The sequence below is a fragment of the Mesoplodon bidens genome, assembly GCF_964165515.1.
Source record: "Mesoplodon bidens genome assembly, chromosome: 4".
Classification (NCBI taxonomy): Eukaryota; Metazoa; Chordata; class Mammalia; order Artiodactyla; family Ziphiidae; genus Mesoplodon; species Mesoplodon bidens.
The window spans coordinates 142,712,803-142,726,578 of record NC_138160.1 but is presented as its reverse complement, the minus strand read 5'-3'; the positions used below and the strand labels follow the sequence as shown (position 1 = coordinate 142,726,578).

At 47.3% G+C, this 13,776-nt stretch overlaps 2 protein-coding genes across 6 annotated transcripts in view; one reads left to right on the top strand and one right to left on the bottom strand.

Annotated features, from left to right (window-relative positions):
• GCDH (glutaryl-CoA dehydrogenase) overlaps nucleotides 1-13,776 on the bottom strand; it is a 415,847-nt gene that overhangs the window by 24,260 nt on the left and 377,811 nt on the right. The window lies entirely within an intron of this gene.
• Nucleotides 1-13,776, top strand: part of CACNA1A (calcium voltage-gated channel subunit alpha1 A) — a gene marked incomplete at both ends in the record, with an annotated part of 240,306 nt that overhangs the window by 105,713 nt on the left and 120,817 nt on the right. For all 5 annotated transcript variants that reach the window (XM_081230532.1, XM_081230530.1, XM_081230531.1 and 2 more), the window contains 2 exons: nucleotides 7,842-7,933; nucleotides 10,851-11,003. In XM_081230532.1, the coding sequence (XP_081086658.1) occupies nucleotides 7,842-7,933; nucleotides 10,851-11,003 (245 nt within the window). The remainder of the gene's footprint in view (nucleotides 1-7,841; nucleotides 7,934-10,850; nucleotides 11,004-13,776) is intronic.

The following is a 13,776-nucleotide window of genomic DNA, read 5'->3' as shown; positions in this document are numbered from 1 at the left end:
AGGTGTGCTCCATTAGCAAGGGAGGGGGTGGGATTGTCTATCGAGTAGACAACCATCTGTGGCTTCCCTGATTTTTTCCTAGTTTAAGACAAGTCCTGTCATCTACACAGCCTTCCATCTCTTCTGGAATATAGTCTATTAGTTATCACTATGCTTTCCTACATTTCACTTCATTATTTATTCATTCATTCATTCAACAAACATTTATTGAGTACCTACTCTATGCTAGGCACAGTTTTAGGTCCTGGGGATACAGCTGTGAGCAAAACAGATGAAAATTCCTGCCCTAGTGGGGGTACATGCTAGAGCAACACCATCCAGTGGAACTTTCTACAATGATGGAAATGTTCTTTGTATGCGACTTTCCACATGTGGCTGTGGAACACTTAAAAGTCGACTGAGGAACTGAAGTTCTCATTTAATTTAAATTAAATTAATTATATATTTAAATAGTTATGTGTAAGTGTGACTAATGTGACTGAGGAACTGAATGTCTAATTTAGTTATAAATGTATTTTTAAATAACTATGTGTAGCTAATGGTTACTGTATCAGGCAGCATGGTTCTAAAGGCCAAGGGATACATCATCGACTTTTCTCTCTTGACACATAAACATACTCAGTTCTCTTCCACCCTAAAAAGACTCTCTTCTCATACCCAGGCTCTTGTTTCCAGTTCCCCTCCTCTTGTTCTCTCCAGCCATCAACCATGGTGAGACTCCCCAGTGTGTAATGGATGCTTTTCATCCCTTGCATCTTACTCATTTCTGTGCTGCCCTGGAGACCAATGACCTCTCCTTTCTCAAAACGCTTTTGAACTTGACCCTCAGGGATGACACTCTTCTGCCAGGTCTCCGCCTGACTCTGTGACATCTCCCTCTTTTTCACCAATATCTTTCCTCTACTTGTCTCTTTTTTTTTTTTTTTTCCCCGCCCTTCCCCAACATTCCATTGGGGATTCTTGGCTTTTTTCATTTTATCCATCTACCCTGGGATATCTGGTCTACCATAACCCTACCCTCGACCACTCCTGACGCTTTCACCAAATATGCATTGAGTACCTGCTGCGTCATGAAAGGTGCTGCAGGTACTACCAAAAAAAAAGTCTCTGTACAGTCGTAGAGGACAAACGTATGGACACCAAGGGAGTGGGATGAATTGGGAGATTGGGATTGACATATATACACTAATATGTATAAAATAGATAACTAATGAGAAACCGCTGTATAGCACGGGGAACTCCACTTTGCTGTACAGTAGAAACTAACACAACATTGTAAAACAACTATACCCCAATAAAAAATGTCTCTGACCTCCTGGAGCTGATATTCTAGAAGAGGAGGTGAATAATATATACAACCTAATAAACAATATAATTCCAGAGAGTGAAGGTTCTCTTTATCTGGAGGGGACATGGAAATCCTCTCTGAGAAGAAAAATTTGAGCTGCAATCTGAAGGATTTGAAGAGGGCCAGCTAAGAAAAGAGGGAGAGAGTTGACGGGATGGGGCAAGTGTTTGAAGTAGAAGAGATGGCCAACATATCACTTCCATGGTGGAAAGGAGGATTTCCCATTGGAAGAACAGAAAGCCAAAGTGTCTGGAGTATAGCACAGAGCAGTCAGTGGGAGTAAAGTCACACAAGGTCTTACGGTCACGCTACAGTTTGGATTTTATTCTAAGCCTGATAGAAGCCCCTGGAAGGTTTTAATGAGGGAATTACAGAAAACTGGCTTCCCAAACTTAACGTGTCCACAATCCAGGTCTTGATCTTCCCCCAAACCACCCCCTTCCTCCATCGTCCCCATCTCAGTTGACAACTCCATCCTTCAGGTAGCCCAGTCTTAATCCCTCTCTCCCACCACATGCTCCATCCTTCCATTCGAAGCCCTGGTGGCTGCCGTATTGTTCTCCATAGTGCTTCACACTATCTGACATACCGTATATTTTCCCATTGTCACTTTTTTTTTAATTTTTATTTATTTATTTTTACATCTTTATTGGAGTATAATTGCTTTACAATGGTGTGTTAGTTTCTGCTTTATAACAAAGTGAATCAGTTATACATATACATATGTTCCCAGGACAGAAAGCCCAGAGATAAACCCACGCACAGATGGTCACCTTATCTTTGATAAAGGAGGCAGGAATGTACAGTGGAGAAAGGACAGCCTCTTCAATAAGTGGTACTGGGAAAACTGGACAGGTACATGTCAAAGTATGAGATTAGAACACTCCCTAACGCCATACACAAAAATAAGCTCAAAATGGATTAAAGACCTAAATGTAAGGCCAGAAACTATCAAACTCCTAGAGAAAAACATAGGCAGAACACTCTATGACATTAATCACAGCAAGATCCTTTTTGACCCATTGTCACTTTGTTCATGGTGGCATCCTCAGGTCCTACCTGAGTTGCTGGTGCATAGCAGGTACTCAATAAACCCTGGTTGAATAAATGGACCACTTGGTGTTCCAGTCATAATCAGAAAGCCATTCTTCCCTTCCCTTTCTTTCCCACCATTGCCCCCACCCCATCCAACAAGCCACGTGAGGTAGAAAACTGGGGTTCAGGAGTCCTGGGGTCCTGGGTTCACATTCTTCCTCGGTGGTGTGGACCTCCATGCATTAGTAACTTATCTGGGCTTCAGTTTCCTCCTCTGTAAAATGGGACTCATCCTGCTGACTGCTGGGATGCAGGGAGGACTTGATGAGCCCTGGCAAGTTTCCTGGTGCACAGCAGTCAATGGCAGCTATATATAAATTGGGGCCTCCTTTGTACTCCCACTGCCTTTGTCCTAGTTCTAGCCCTCATTACGCCGGTCGGCTCTTGTGGCTGCCTCCTAATTCCTCCCTCCATCACCACCAATCTGTCCTTTCAGCTGTCAGGCTTGTCCTCCTCACGCCAACCCTAATCACATCCCTCCCCTGCTCCAAAACCTTACATGACCCTACTGTCCACACGACAAGACCCACCTTCTCTGCCTCCGGTTTCCCCCCACCACATATCCCGAGGGAAGCCTTCTGCCTCTGTAGGACATTCTCGGCCTGAGAAGCCTTCCCCCTCCTCCTGTTCTCCTCCTAAATCCTTGTCATCCATCCAGGGAGGGGGTCTGGAGATAGTACACCTTGGGTGCCAGCTAAGATTGCAGTGGGCAGGAGGGAGGTTGGATTGTCTGCATTTCAGAGGCTCAGAGAAGTTAGGGCAAAGGCCACGTAATGAGAAAATTCAGGGTCAGGGTTTAACTCCAGGTCTAAGATTTTGTAACATTTTGTGCTGTGCTGCCTCTTCAGACTTGGGCTCCACAATCATGCTGTCCCCAGCCCTCCTGTCTGTATTCATTTCCTCCTCGTTCCTGCCTCCTACGGCCCTGGAGCCAAAAGGACTTGAATCTCTCACCCACTTACTTGTATGGTCATCTAAGGGCAGAGCTGAGTTCATCTCAGCTTTATCCTTGTGTCCAGTACGACTGGGTCTAAACCCATCCTCTCTCACCTGGACCAGGGCAGTCACCTCCCCTCTAGTCTCCCAGCTCCTGGCCTTGACCCCCAGAGGGGTCCTTTTTTTTTTTTTTTTTTTTTGCGGTACGCGGGCCTCTCACTGTTGTGGCCTCTCCTGTTGCGGAGCACAGGCTCCAGACGCGCAGGCTCAGCGGCCACGGCTCATGGGCCCAGCCGCTCCGCAGCACGTGGGATCTTCCCGGACCGGGTCACGAACCCGTGTCCCCTGCATCGGCAGGCGGACTCTCAGCCACTGCACCACCAGGGAAGCCCCGGGGTCTTATTTTAATACAAGTCAGATCATGTCTCTTCAGTGCTCAGAACCTTCCATGGCTCCTACTTCACTCAGAGCAAAAGCCGAAGTCCTCACCGTGGCCCACAAGGCCCTGCACCATCTGCCTCATCACCCCCCAGGCCTCATCTCCTCCCACTGTCACCCTGGCTTACTCAGTTCCAGCCACATTAGCCTCCTTGCTGTTCCTCACATGTACCTTTGCACTGACTGTCCCTCTGCCTAGAGTTTTCCTCTGACATATTCCTGTGGCTCACTTCACACCTTTATCCTACTGACTCTTTCTCCATAACTGAGCTGTGTGGTCCATTCACCACTGACCACGTGTAGCCACTGAGCACCTGAGCTGAGATGTGCCATAAGTGTAGAATATGCACCAAGATTTCAAAGGCATACTCCAAAAGAAAGAATGTATAAAATGTCTTGAGAATAATCTTTCATATTGATTGCCTGTTGAAATGATAATGCTTCTGATACACCAGGTTAAAGAAACTATATTTATTAAAATTAATTTTACCTGTTTCTTTTGACTCTTAATGTGGCTACTGGAAATTTTTAAATTTCACACATGGCTCTTCTTGTTTTTTCCTTATTTTTTTCCGTTTTTCTTTTCTTTTTTTTAATTGAAGTATAGTTGACTTACAATGTTGTGTTAATTTCTGCTATACAGCAAAGTGATTCACTTATACATATATATACATTCTCTTTTTTTATATTCTTTTCCATTATGGTTTATCATAGGATATTGAATATAGTTCTCCGTGCTGTACAGTAGGACCTTGTTGTTCATCCATTCTATATATGAAAGCTTACATCTGCTAACCCCAGCCTCCCACTCCATCCCTCCCTCAACCCCCTCCCTCAACCCCCTCCCCCTTGGCAACCACCAGTCTGTTCTCTATGTCCAACACATGGCTCTTCTTAAAGTTCTACTGGGCAATGCTGGTCTGAACGTCCTTAACTCTGAACTACTTCCCTGCCAGGCAGGAAAGAGCAGTTGGTTTTTACCAATTGATATGTGTGTCATCACTCCCCTCACCCTGCCCCACGCTACCAGTGCACCCCCTTCTCTGCACTGCTTTTCTCCCTTGTACTCATCACCCTGACATCTGGCATATTTGCTGCGTTTATTGTCAGCCTCCCCCATGCAAACAGGGATTCCTATGACTCGTGTCCCCAGGACCTAGACAGGGCCTGGCACATTGTAGGTGCCCAGTTAATGTTTGTGAAGTGAGTGAGTGAAAACTCAACAAATGCTTGTCCTTTCCTGTGCCTGCCCTCACCAATGGCTTTTACCTGCCAAGAAGGAAGAAAGTGAAACAGACTGGTGATCTATAGGATGGAGTTTTAGGAATGCTAGTGAATATCGAAAAGTTGGGGGAGGAAATGAAAAATAGAATTAAATGAATGAAAAGTTCTTTGGGGTTTCATGGCATGGCCCCCACCTATACTTCAGCTTCATGGCACCATCCAAATCCCCACCATGCACCATCTCATTCTTTGAATTTGCCAAGCTCCTTCCCACCCCAGGCTCTCTGTCTCTGCCATTCCGTCAGCCTGGAAAGTTCTTCCCCCACGGACCAGATTCCTCCTCCTCTTCCATGAGTCCTCAGCTTGAGATGGGGTCCTCCCTGGGTCCCAGACGAGTTAACACTACCTGCTGTGTGCCCTCAGAGCTGTTGTTTTCCCCTTCTCTCTCTAAGAATGCATGACACCTGTGACGGATTCATTCTCTGTGTGCCTTTTCTGGTTAAACATTTTTCTCCCACATCAGCTCCGTGGGGCAAGGAGGACCTCAGGTATTGCTTTGCCCAGCACACAGGACGTGTTCAGATATGCATTTGTTGATGGTGGAAAAGGAGGTCAGCCCAACCTAATAGACCCGTCTCTGCTTTAGGAATAGTTGGGAACACCCCTGTCTTAGTTTGGTGTGCCTCCATATTGACCCTGAAACAAGGATTCACGTGCAAGTAGTTCATCTGGGAAGTGACTCCAGAAGTGTGGGTGGGGGACAAGGGTGGGGAGACAAGGAAGAGTGAAGGGTCAAGCAGGTTACCTGCTGCGGGCAGCTGGGCTCAGCCTCTCTGGGAGCCTGTGTAGAACTCACACATCAGAGGATCTGGGAGGAGGAGCAAGGGAGCTGGGGAATTCATCCACCTACTCCCAGCAATCTTTGGTGGAGGGCTGCTCTCACAGGGGAATTCACTCCCTGGGCCTGTCTCAGCTTCAAAGAAAGTCCTGAGACAAAGGCGTGCCAATATTGGTTATTTACAGATGCAGATACTGGTTGTCTCAAAGACAAAGAGATGTACTATATATAAAATAGATGATCACCAAGGACCTACTGTATATAGCACAGGGAACTCTACTCAATATTCTATAATAATCTATATGGGAAAAGAATCTGAAAAAGAATGGATGTATGTATATGTATAACTGAATCGCTTTGCTGTACACCTGAAGCTAACACAACATTGAAAATCAACTATACTCCAAAATAAAATAAAAATTAAATTTAAAAAAAGACAAAGATGGGACTTCCCTGGTGGCACAGTGGTTAAGAATCTGCCTGCCAATGCAGGGGACACAGGTTCGAGCCCTGGTCCGGGAAGATCCCACATGCCGCAGAGCAGCTAAGCCCATGTGCCACAACTACTGAGCCTGTGCTCTAGGGCCCGCGAGCCACAACTACTGAGCCTGCGTGCCACAATTACTGAGCCCATGTGCACAACTACTGAAGCCCGCACGCCTAGAGCCCACGCTCCACAACAAGAGAAGCCACCGCAAGGAGAAGCCCGCGCACCGCAACAAAGAGTAGCCCCTGCTCACCGCAACTAGAGAAAGCCCACACACAGCAACGAAGACCCAACGCAGCCAAAAATAAATAAATAAATAAATAAAATTTAAAAGACAAAGAGATGTAGATTCTGGGTATTCACAGATGCAGATATGATTGTTCAAAGTAAAAGTCGTAAGATCCAGATCCCTGGACAAAACTGAAGACACCCCCAAATTATTTGCGTGGTCTCCCTCCTCTTAACCACAGAGCCCTCTGTTTTTCAGCATTTCTTGCCCATCATGTGAGGCTCCAACAACAACCTCTCCTGTGGCATAGTTCTTGGTGGTTCCTACTACATTTCTTATTCAGGAAACGCATCTGGGGGTTCCTTGGGTTGAGGAGGGTCTCTGGGACCCCTTTTCTCACCAGCAATACTTTTTACAAATGAGGTCTTAGGATGGGGCCTTCACGGGGGGCTTTCTACGGGAGGGTCCTCTCACCTATCACCGTGATTATTACTCACCTGTATTTACAGGAGTGACTTTTTACCCTGAGGTTCGGGGTCTGTAGCCCCCTTCTGGAGCTGATGTCAGCTGGTCCACCCCGGCAGGGCTACACCCATTTTTGGGGTTGTTTGAGTAGCTTAGTACACTTCCTGTGTTCTGGGCACAATGCCAAACACTTCACATGTATCAATTCATTTAATCCTCACACCCCTTTGATGTGTAGGTACTGTTGTGATCCCTGTTATACAAAAGGGGGAACTGAGGCATGGAGAGGGGAAGTAACTTGCTCAAGGTCACCCAGCTGAGAAGTGGCAGAGCTGAGATTTGAACCCATGCTGGCTGGGATCTTAACACTAAACTGCTTTCTTGCCAGTTGGTAAAGAGACCTGAGCCCCAAAGGATCTGCCACTCCCCCTGGTCCTTCCCCCAGGGCCTCCCAGCCTCCCCAGTATCCATCCTGATTGTGAGCTGCAAAATACACTGAAAGTCACCCCGACCAGGTGCCACAGGAAGCTTCTGTTCTTCTCAGCCTAATGTTTATTGAGTATCATCAACCATACACCTATTTGGGGTCTTTGTAAATCATCTTTTATCCTGTGAAGCAGGTACTATTAACACTGTTTTACAGGTGACAAAACTGAGGCCCAGCAATGTAAAGTCACCTGCCTGTGGTCACCCAGCCAATATACCACAACATCGAACCCCCGCCCACCTGTCTGACCCTGAAACCCACCTTCTGCTTTCTGTTCTGGCTTCTTTCTTCCAGCATCTTGGCAACAGTTGGGACGGAGTTTGACCTAAGAACGCTGAGGGCAGTTCGAGTGCTGCGGCCGCTCAAGCTGGTGTCTGGAATCCCAAGTGCGTGAGTTTCCAACCGTGACCAGGGGTCTGCTCAGGGGTCCCTCGAGCCCTTGGTTTCCCCTCTGCATAGCGTGTCACGGGAACCCTTGGGTGCTTCCCCAGCCTGGGTCAGGGCAGCCTCCACTTTGGGGAAGTCCCTCAGGGGACTCCCCACCAGGCATCTGGCTGCAGGTCTGGATGAGCTCCTGAAAGCCAGCCAGGAGCCTCACCCATCACCACAGCACCCATTTATTGAGCATTTCTCTATCAGGAGCCATGGTAAGCGCCACCCAGGTCCTCATACTCACAACCCTGTGAAGTCGATAATGCTGATATCTCCATTTTACAGATGGGGAAACTGAAGCTCAGGGCAGCTGAATAATTTGAGCAAAGTCACGTGGCTGAGAATGGCAGAATTAGGAGTTAGCCAGTCTGACCCCAAGCCTGGTAACACTGCTGGCAATGGCCGTTACCATTCATTGAGTGCCTACTGTGTACCGGCCACAGCAGAAAGAGCTTTTTGTGTATTATCTTGGTTCAGCCTCACAATCACCCAGTGAACCCATTTTACAAATGAAAAAGTGGAGGCTCAGAAAGGTCAAATGACTCACCTGAGTTCTTAAAGCTTGACAGCAATGAGCTCCAAAGTCTATACTCGTTCCATGCTATTTTCTCATCCTCCAGGGATACTTCTACTCCAGATCCTTTGGGGGTGGCTGCATTACACAGGGTCAGGATTAGGTTCAGCTGGAAAAAACAAAAGAAAAACAGAACAAAACAGGCCTAAACTTTTTCTGTCCTACTGCCTCAGTAGTAGTAGTAGTAATAATAATAATTCCTATTTTTTTAACATCGTTATTGGAGTATAATTGCTTTACAATGTCGTGTTAGTTTCTGCTGTATAACAAAGTGAATCAGCTATACGCATACATGTATCCCCATATCCCCTGTCTCCTGCGCCTCCCTCCCACCCTCCCTATCCTCCCCCTCTAGGTGGTCACAAAGCACCGAGCTGATCTCCCTGTGCTATTATTTTTTATTTATAAGCACTTACTATGATCTCCCTGTACTATTATTTTTTATTTATAAGCACTTACTATGTACCAGGCACTGTTCTAAGTATCTGACATTTCTTTAACTCATTAATCCTCACAACAAGCCTGTGAAGTAGGTTCTGTTATTACCACCATTTTATGTCTCATTAGCTTCGTTCTTCAGGTTCATTGCCATCCAGATTTAAAGAGTAAGGTTTTCCAGATAACCACCAGCAGGGTCTTTTTGTTAGAAAGAAGGCACTTCTACTCAGGTGTCTGCAAGATTCCAGTGGGTGCCTACGTCCTAGTAAATCAAGGGCCATCCCAAAGCTAATGCTAATAAGAATTTTTGTTTAATGACCACCTATGATGTGCCAGGGACTTTGCTAGATATGAACCCTCTCATTTAATCCTGAGAGGGAGGTGCTATTCTAATCCCCATTTACAGACGAAGAAACCAAGGTTCAGAATGGGAACGTGACTTGCTCAAGATCACTTTGCTAGTCAGGAGATGACTAAGGTTCCCCAGAAGCAGATTTAGATAGGTGTTCAGATGCACTTGCTTTATTGGGGGAGTGCTGTCAGGAGAGAGAGAATGAGGGCAGCAGGACAGGGTAGCAGAAGGATCTGAACAAGGATGCAGTCTCAGCCGGATCCTGCAGGGAGCTCTGGGTGTAAATAGCGTCAGTGTTGTTTCCCACTTGAGGCAACAGGCTGGTCTTTTGTACTTCTGTGGTCAGTTATTGGGGGTGGGAGGTGGGGAAGCGATAGCCTTCCAGGTGAGGAGCTTTTGATAACCAAGGGCAATTCTATGAAAAGAGGGGCATCTGGGAGCCGTTAGCAGCAAATGCCCACAGCAGCTGGAGGGAGGGTCTACCAACAGCAAAGGAGATCTGGCCTGGGCATCAACTTCAGACAGTGTCCAGAGCCTTAGCCACTCTGCCACGTGCATCACCCTTACATTTTGGACCCCTTGGAGTAACATAGTCCCCCTGTGGTCTCCACCCATCAGGGGTTGCTAATCGTGGGCCATGGGAAGTTCTTCTCATCAAGAAGCAAGACCCAAGCTATATGTTTGAATCCTCATTTTAACCATAGACTTCTCTAAACATACAGAACAGTGGTCACAAACAGAGGATTTGACATCATTCCGACCTGGATTCAAATCCTGGCCCTGTTATTTATCATGCCCTAAGGTGAATCATGACATCCGCTGAGCTTTGCTTCCCACCTCTGTAAAATGGGGATAATTTTACACGTGCGCCTGCCTCATGGGGTTGTTGCTAAAAGCCAATGAAATAATGTCTGGTTTCTCAGGGTTGAAACTAGGACATTGACTGCCTTCCCAGGCAGAGCTGAAACTAGCGTATATGGCGCCTTTGTATGAATTAGGAAAAGACGCCCTCTCTTGGTGGAAAGAAGTTAGAAAAAGTCACCCCGCTCTGGGTGAAAGCCACCCAACAAGAATGGGGCTCAGAAAGCCACGAATTTCCACCTCTTTCTTGCCCAAAATGTCATCAAATGGGACAGCCTATGTCCAATACTTTTAAAAATATTTTAAAGATAAAAAGTGGGGAATTCCCTGGCGGTCCAGTGGTTAGGACTCCGAGCTGTCACTGCCATAGTCCCGGGTTCAGTCCCTGCTTGGGGAACTAAGATCCCACAAGCCGCACGGCACGGCCAAAACAAAACCAAAAAAAAAAAAGTGCTCTAAAATATTAGGAGGAATTTTTCCTGTTATTATAACAAGCAGCCTCTGTGTCTTCCATCTATCTTCCCTCACTATCGCCCAGTCCCCAGCCTCCTGCGTGCTCTGGGTTCCCTCAGGAGGCATCTTGGGGGTGGGATTTTGGGGTGCCTTCTCACGGGCCTGTGGGGCCTCTCTCTCTGTGTCTCCCCAGGTTTACAAGTCGTCCTGAAGTCGATCATGAAGGCAATGATCCCCCTGCTGCAGATCGGCCTCCTCCTATTTTTCGCAATCCTTATTTTTGCAATCATAGGGTTAGAATTTTATATGGGAAAATTTCATACCACCTGCTTTGAAGAGGGCACAGGTAGGTCCGAGCAGCAGCATATTTTTTTCCCAACCTTCCTCCCCTATCTTTTCTCCCTTAGGGATAAGCTCCTGCAAGGGATCTACAGGGGTTTGCTTCTCTCTCCTGGAAGCTGGGAGAACCTCCTCCCGAAAGCACTGCAGGCAAGGCAGGGGGTGAAACAGTCCCCGAGATCTTGGTTGTTGCTGGGGCATTGCATTGGGGTCCCTAAGAAGCTATCTCGGGGTAAGTGGTTTAAATGGGCTGCAAAGCCTGTGATCCCAGGAAGCACCATCAGAGGAGTGGAGAAGTGAGACAGGGGAGGGAAAACATCTAGTAAAGGGGGTGTTATCAAGTAGGTTACCATCTTGGGCAACCAGACCTCAGTTCCATTGGGCACCTTGGGGACACGGTGTAGGTCACACTCAGAGCCATCCCACACGTGGAGTGAGGGAGCTGGCTACTTATCCACCAAATTCTGTCCGACATTGGCAAGGACTGCCCCCTGGGAGGGCATTAAGGCCCTGGCACAGCTGGCTGCCCTGACACTGGGCTGGAGCACGTATCAAAGGTGTTTTTGGTTGGGGCATGTAGGGGCAAATGACAGCAGAACATAGGCGCAGTGCCCACAGCCTCTGCCTAGTTACCTTGCAGTGACCCCAGACCCTAACGCATGCTGAGTTCTAAAGCCTCCTTACCCTGGAGGAAAGGGAGAGTCGAGGATGGCTCCTCCTGGTCTCCCCCAGAATGTGCCTTAAAGACATCCCGCTGGGAGTCCTGGCACCAGCCAGTCAGAACTAGAGCGCAAGCAGGATCTTGGCTCATCCGCTCCCGGCACTGTGCCAGTGTCAACCCCTTAGCTGCTGGATCAAGAAAGCAGGCTGGGCGCAGGAGAAAATCCAGGAGGCACAGCCCTGGTGCTCATCTCTGAATCAGCAGTGGGGCAATGGTTGTCCAATGCTATCCACACACTCAAGGACCCAATAGCTTCCAGATACATCTTTGATTAAATCCCCTGCTATCCAAACCTAGCTACTTGCTCTCTGACCGAGAACCAAATGAAATCAAATAGGAGGGAAGCCTGTATTTCAATATTTGGACCACGGGCCGCCTCAGTGGGGGCCGGCTGCATGACAGCGCTAGTTGTGCATCAAAGAAACTGTGAATTGAGACAGTAAAGCCCAAAAGGGAGCCCGTTGGGAAGGGAAAGAGATTTCAAGCCTGTCTTATTAGGAAGAAGATTCTGTCCTGGAGTGGTTTCCCATCCACCTTCTCTTCCCGATGACCCCTGGGTAGCAGAGCCCTCTCCCCCAGACCTCCCAGAGGGCAGCAAAACCCAGTAAGGAAGGTTTATTTGAGATGCTTTCATTGCCTCCTTTTTCTTGCTCCTCCCGTCTCCTTCTCTCCTGGGCTTGTGAAGTTTGCTCGATATGGGATGTCCTAATTATTTCTTTCCCCGATGAAGAAGGTGTTAATTGAAGCAGAGCTATTTCTGCTCCTGGCCTCGTCACCCAGGCAGAAATGCTAGAGGGAGAGATACAGGGCAGGGCCCCTCGGGAAAATCAGCCGAAGGTAGAGAAACCAGGATTCCTGGATCCTAGGTTTGTTGTTGTTGTTGTTGTTGTTGTTGTTGTTTTCTGTCTCTCTCTCCAGCAAAGGGGACAGAGGACTGGCTTGAGTCTGAATTGAGGCTTTAAGGGGACAGATGTGGGTGGGGCAACCGGAGGGTAGGAGGCATTGATGTAGGGAGGATGACTGAAAAGCTCGCAATTAAAAATATAAGGCATGTGAGTAAGAGACAGATATAAACAGACACCCAGGCAGCAGGTTAATTTTAAAATATATTTATAATCAAATTCCTCAGACTCTCTGGATGGTTGCTTTTCTAGAAGCAGCCCTCAGAGTGTTCGTGATGAGGGGGCAGGTGGGGGGTTGGGGGGAGCGGGTCGCAATCAAGAACGCCACTAGGCAAAGCTGCTAAAGACAGACAGGTTTTCTCTTGCAGACAGGTTCTCCTTATCATCAGGAACCCGGTTCCTGTGTGCCCAGCACCGAGCTAAACACCCAGAGAAATTCCAAGGAAAAGTGGAAGCGTCCTGCTTTCTAAGAGCTTCCAAAATAGTTTGAGGAAACAAGACCCCTTGTCTGCAACTAGTCCATAGCAATGCACATTGATGCTGCTTTTGTCTCCTCACCAAATGTGAACATTCGGGGGCTATTGTAGCCCTGAGGAAAGAAAGGGACCAGTGTTACTGGACTAACCTGGGGCCGGGGTGGAGAGGGTGCACATTGGTGGATAGGTATTGAGCCAGACTTGGACACAAGGTGGAAATGGAGAAGGTTTTGGACAGAGGTGACCTTCCCAACAAACAATGGTTCTCATTCATTACAGGAGCCCATGGAATTTTCCCCCTTGCCCTGAGCCTTATGTTTAAAAGATTTTGCCTTCCAATCTGTATTCATTAAATAATGGCCCCTGTACCAAATCTGGCGTGAGTGGGGAAGGGGTTTCCCACAACTTAAAATAGTGGCCGATGTGTCGTCGCTTCTTGAGTAGTAGGTGTCCCTTCTGAGATGGTAAATGTCATTTTGCATGACCTAGAGTTTCTATTTAACCGGAGTTTCAAAGGCCAATAAGATTCATGCATTCTATGTTGGTTTATTTCACTCCGTTGCTTACTAAGTGGAGGTTAAGAATGGGCTGCAAAGCCTGTATGTAGGCTATATATAGCCTATATATAAACATATCACATTGAGATATATTTTTGTTTAGTGGGAGCTTGAGTTTACACAC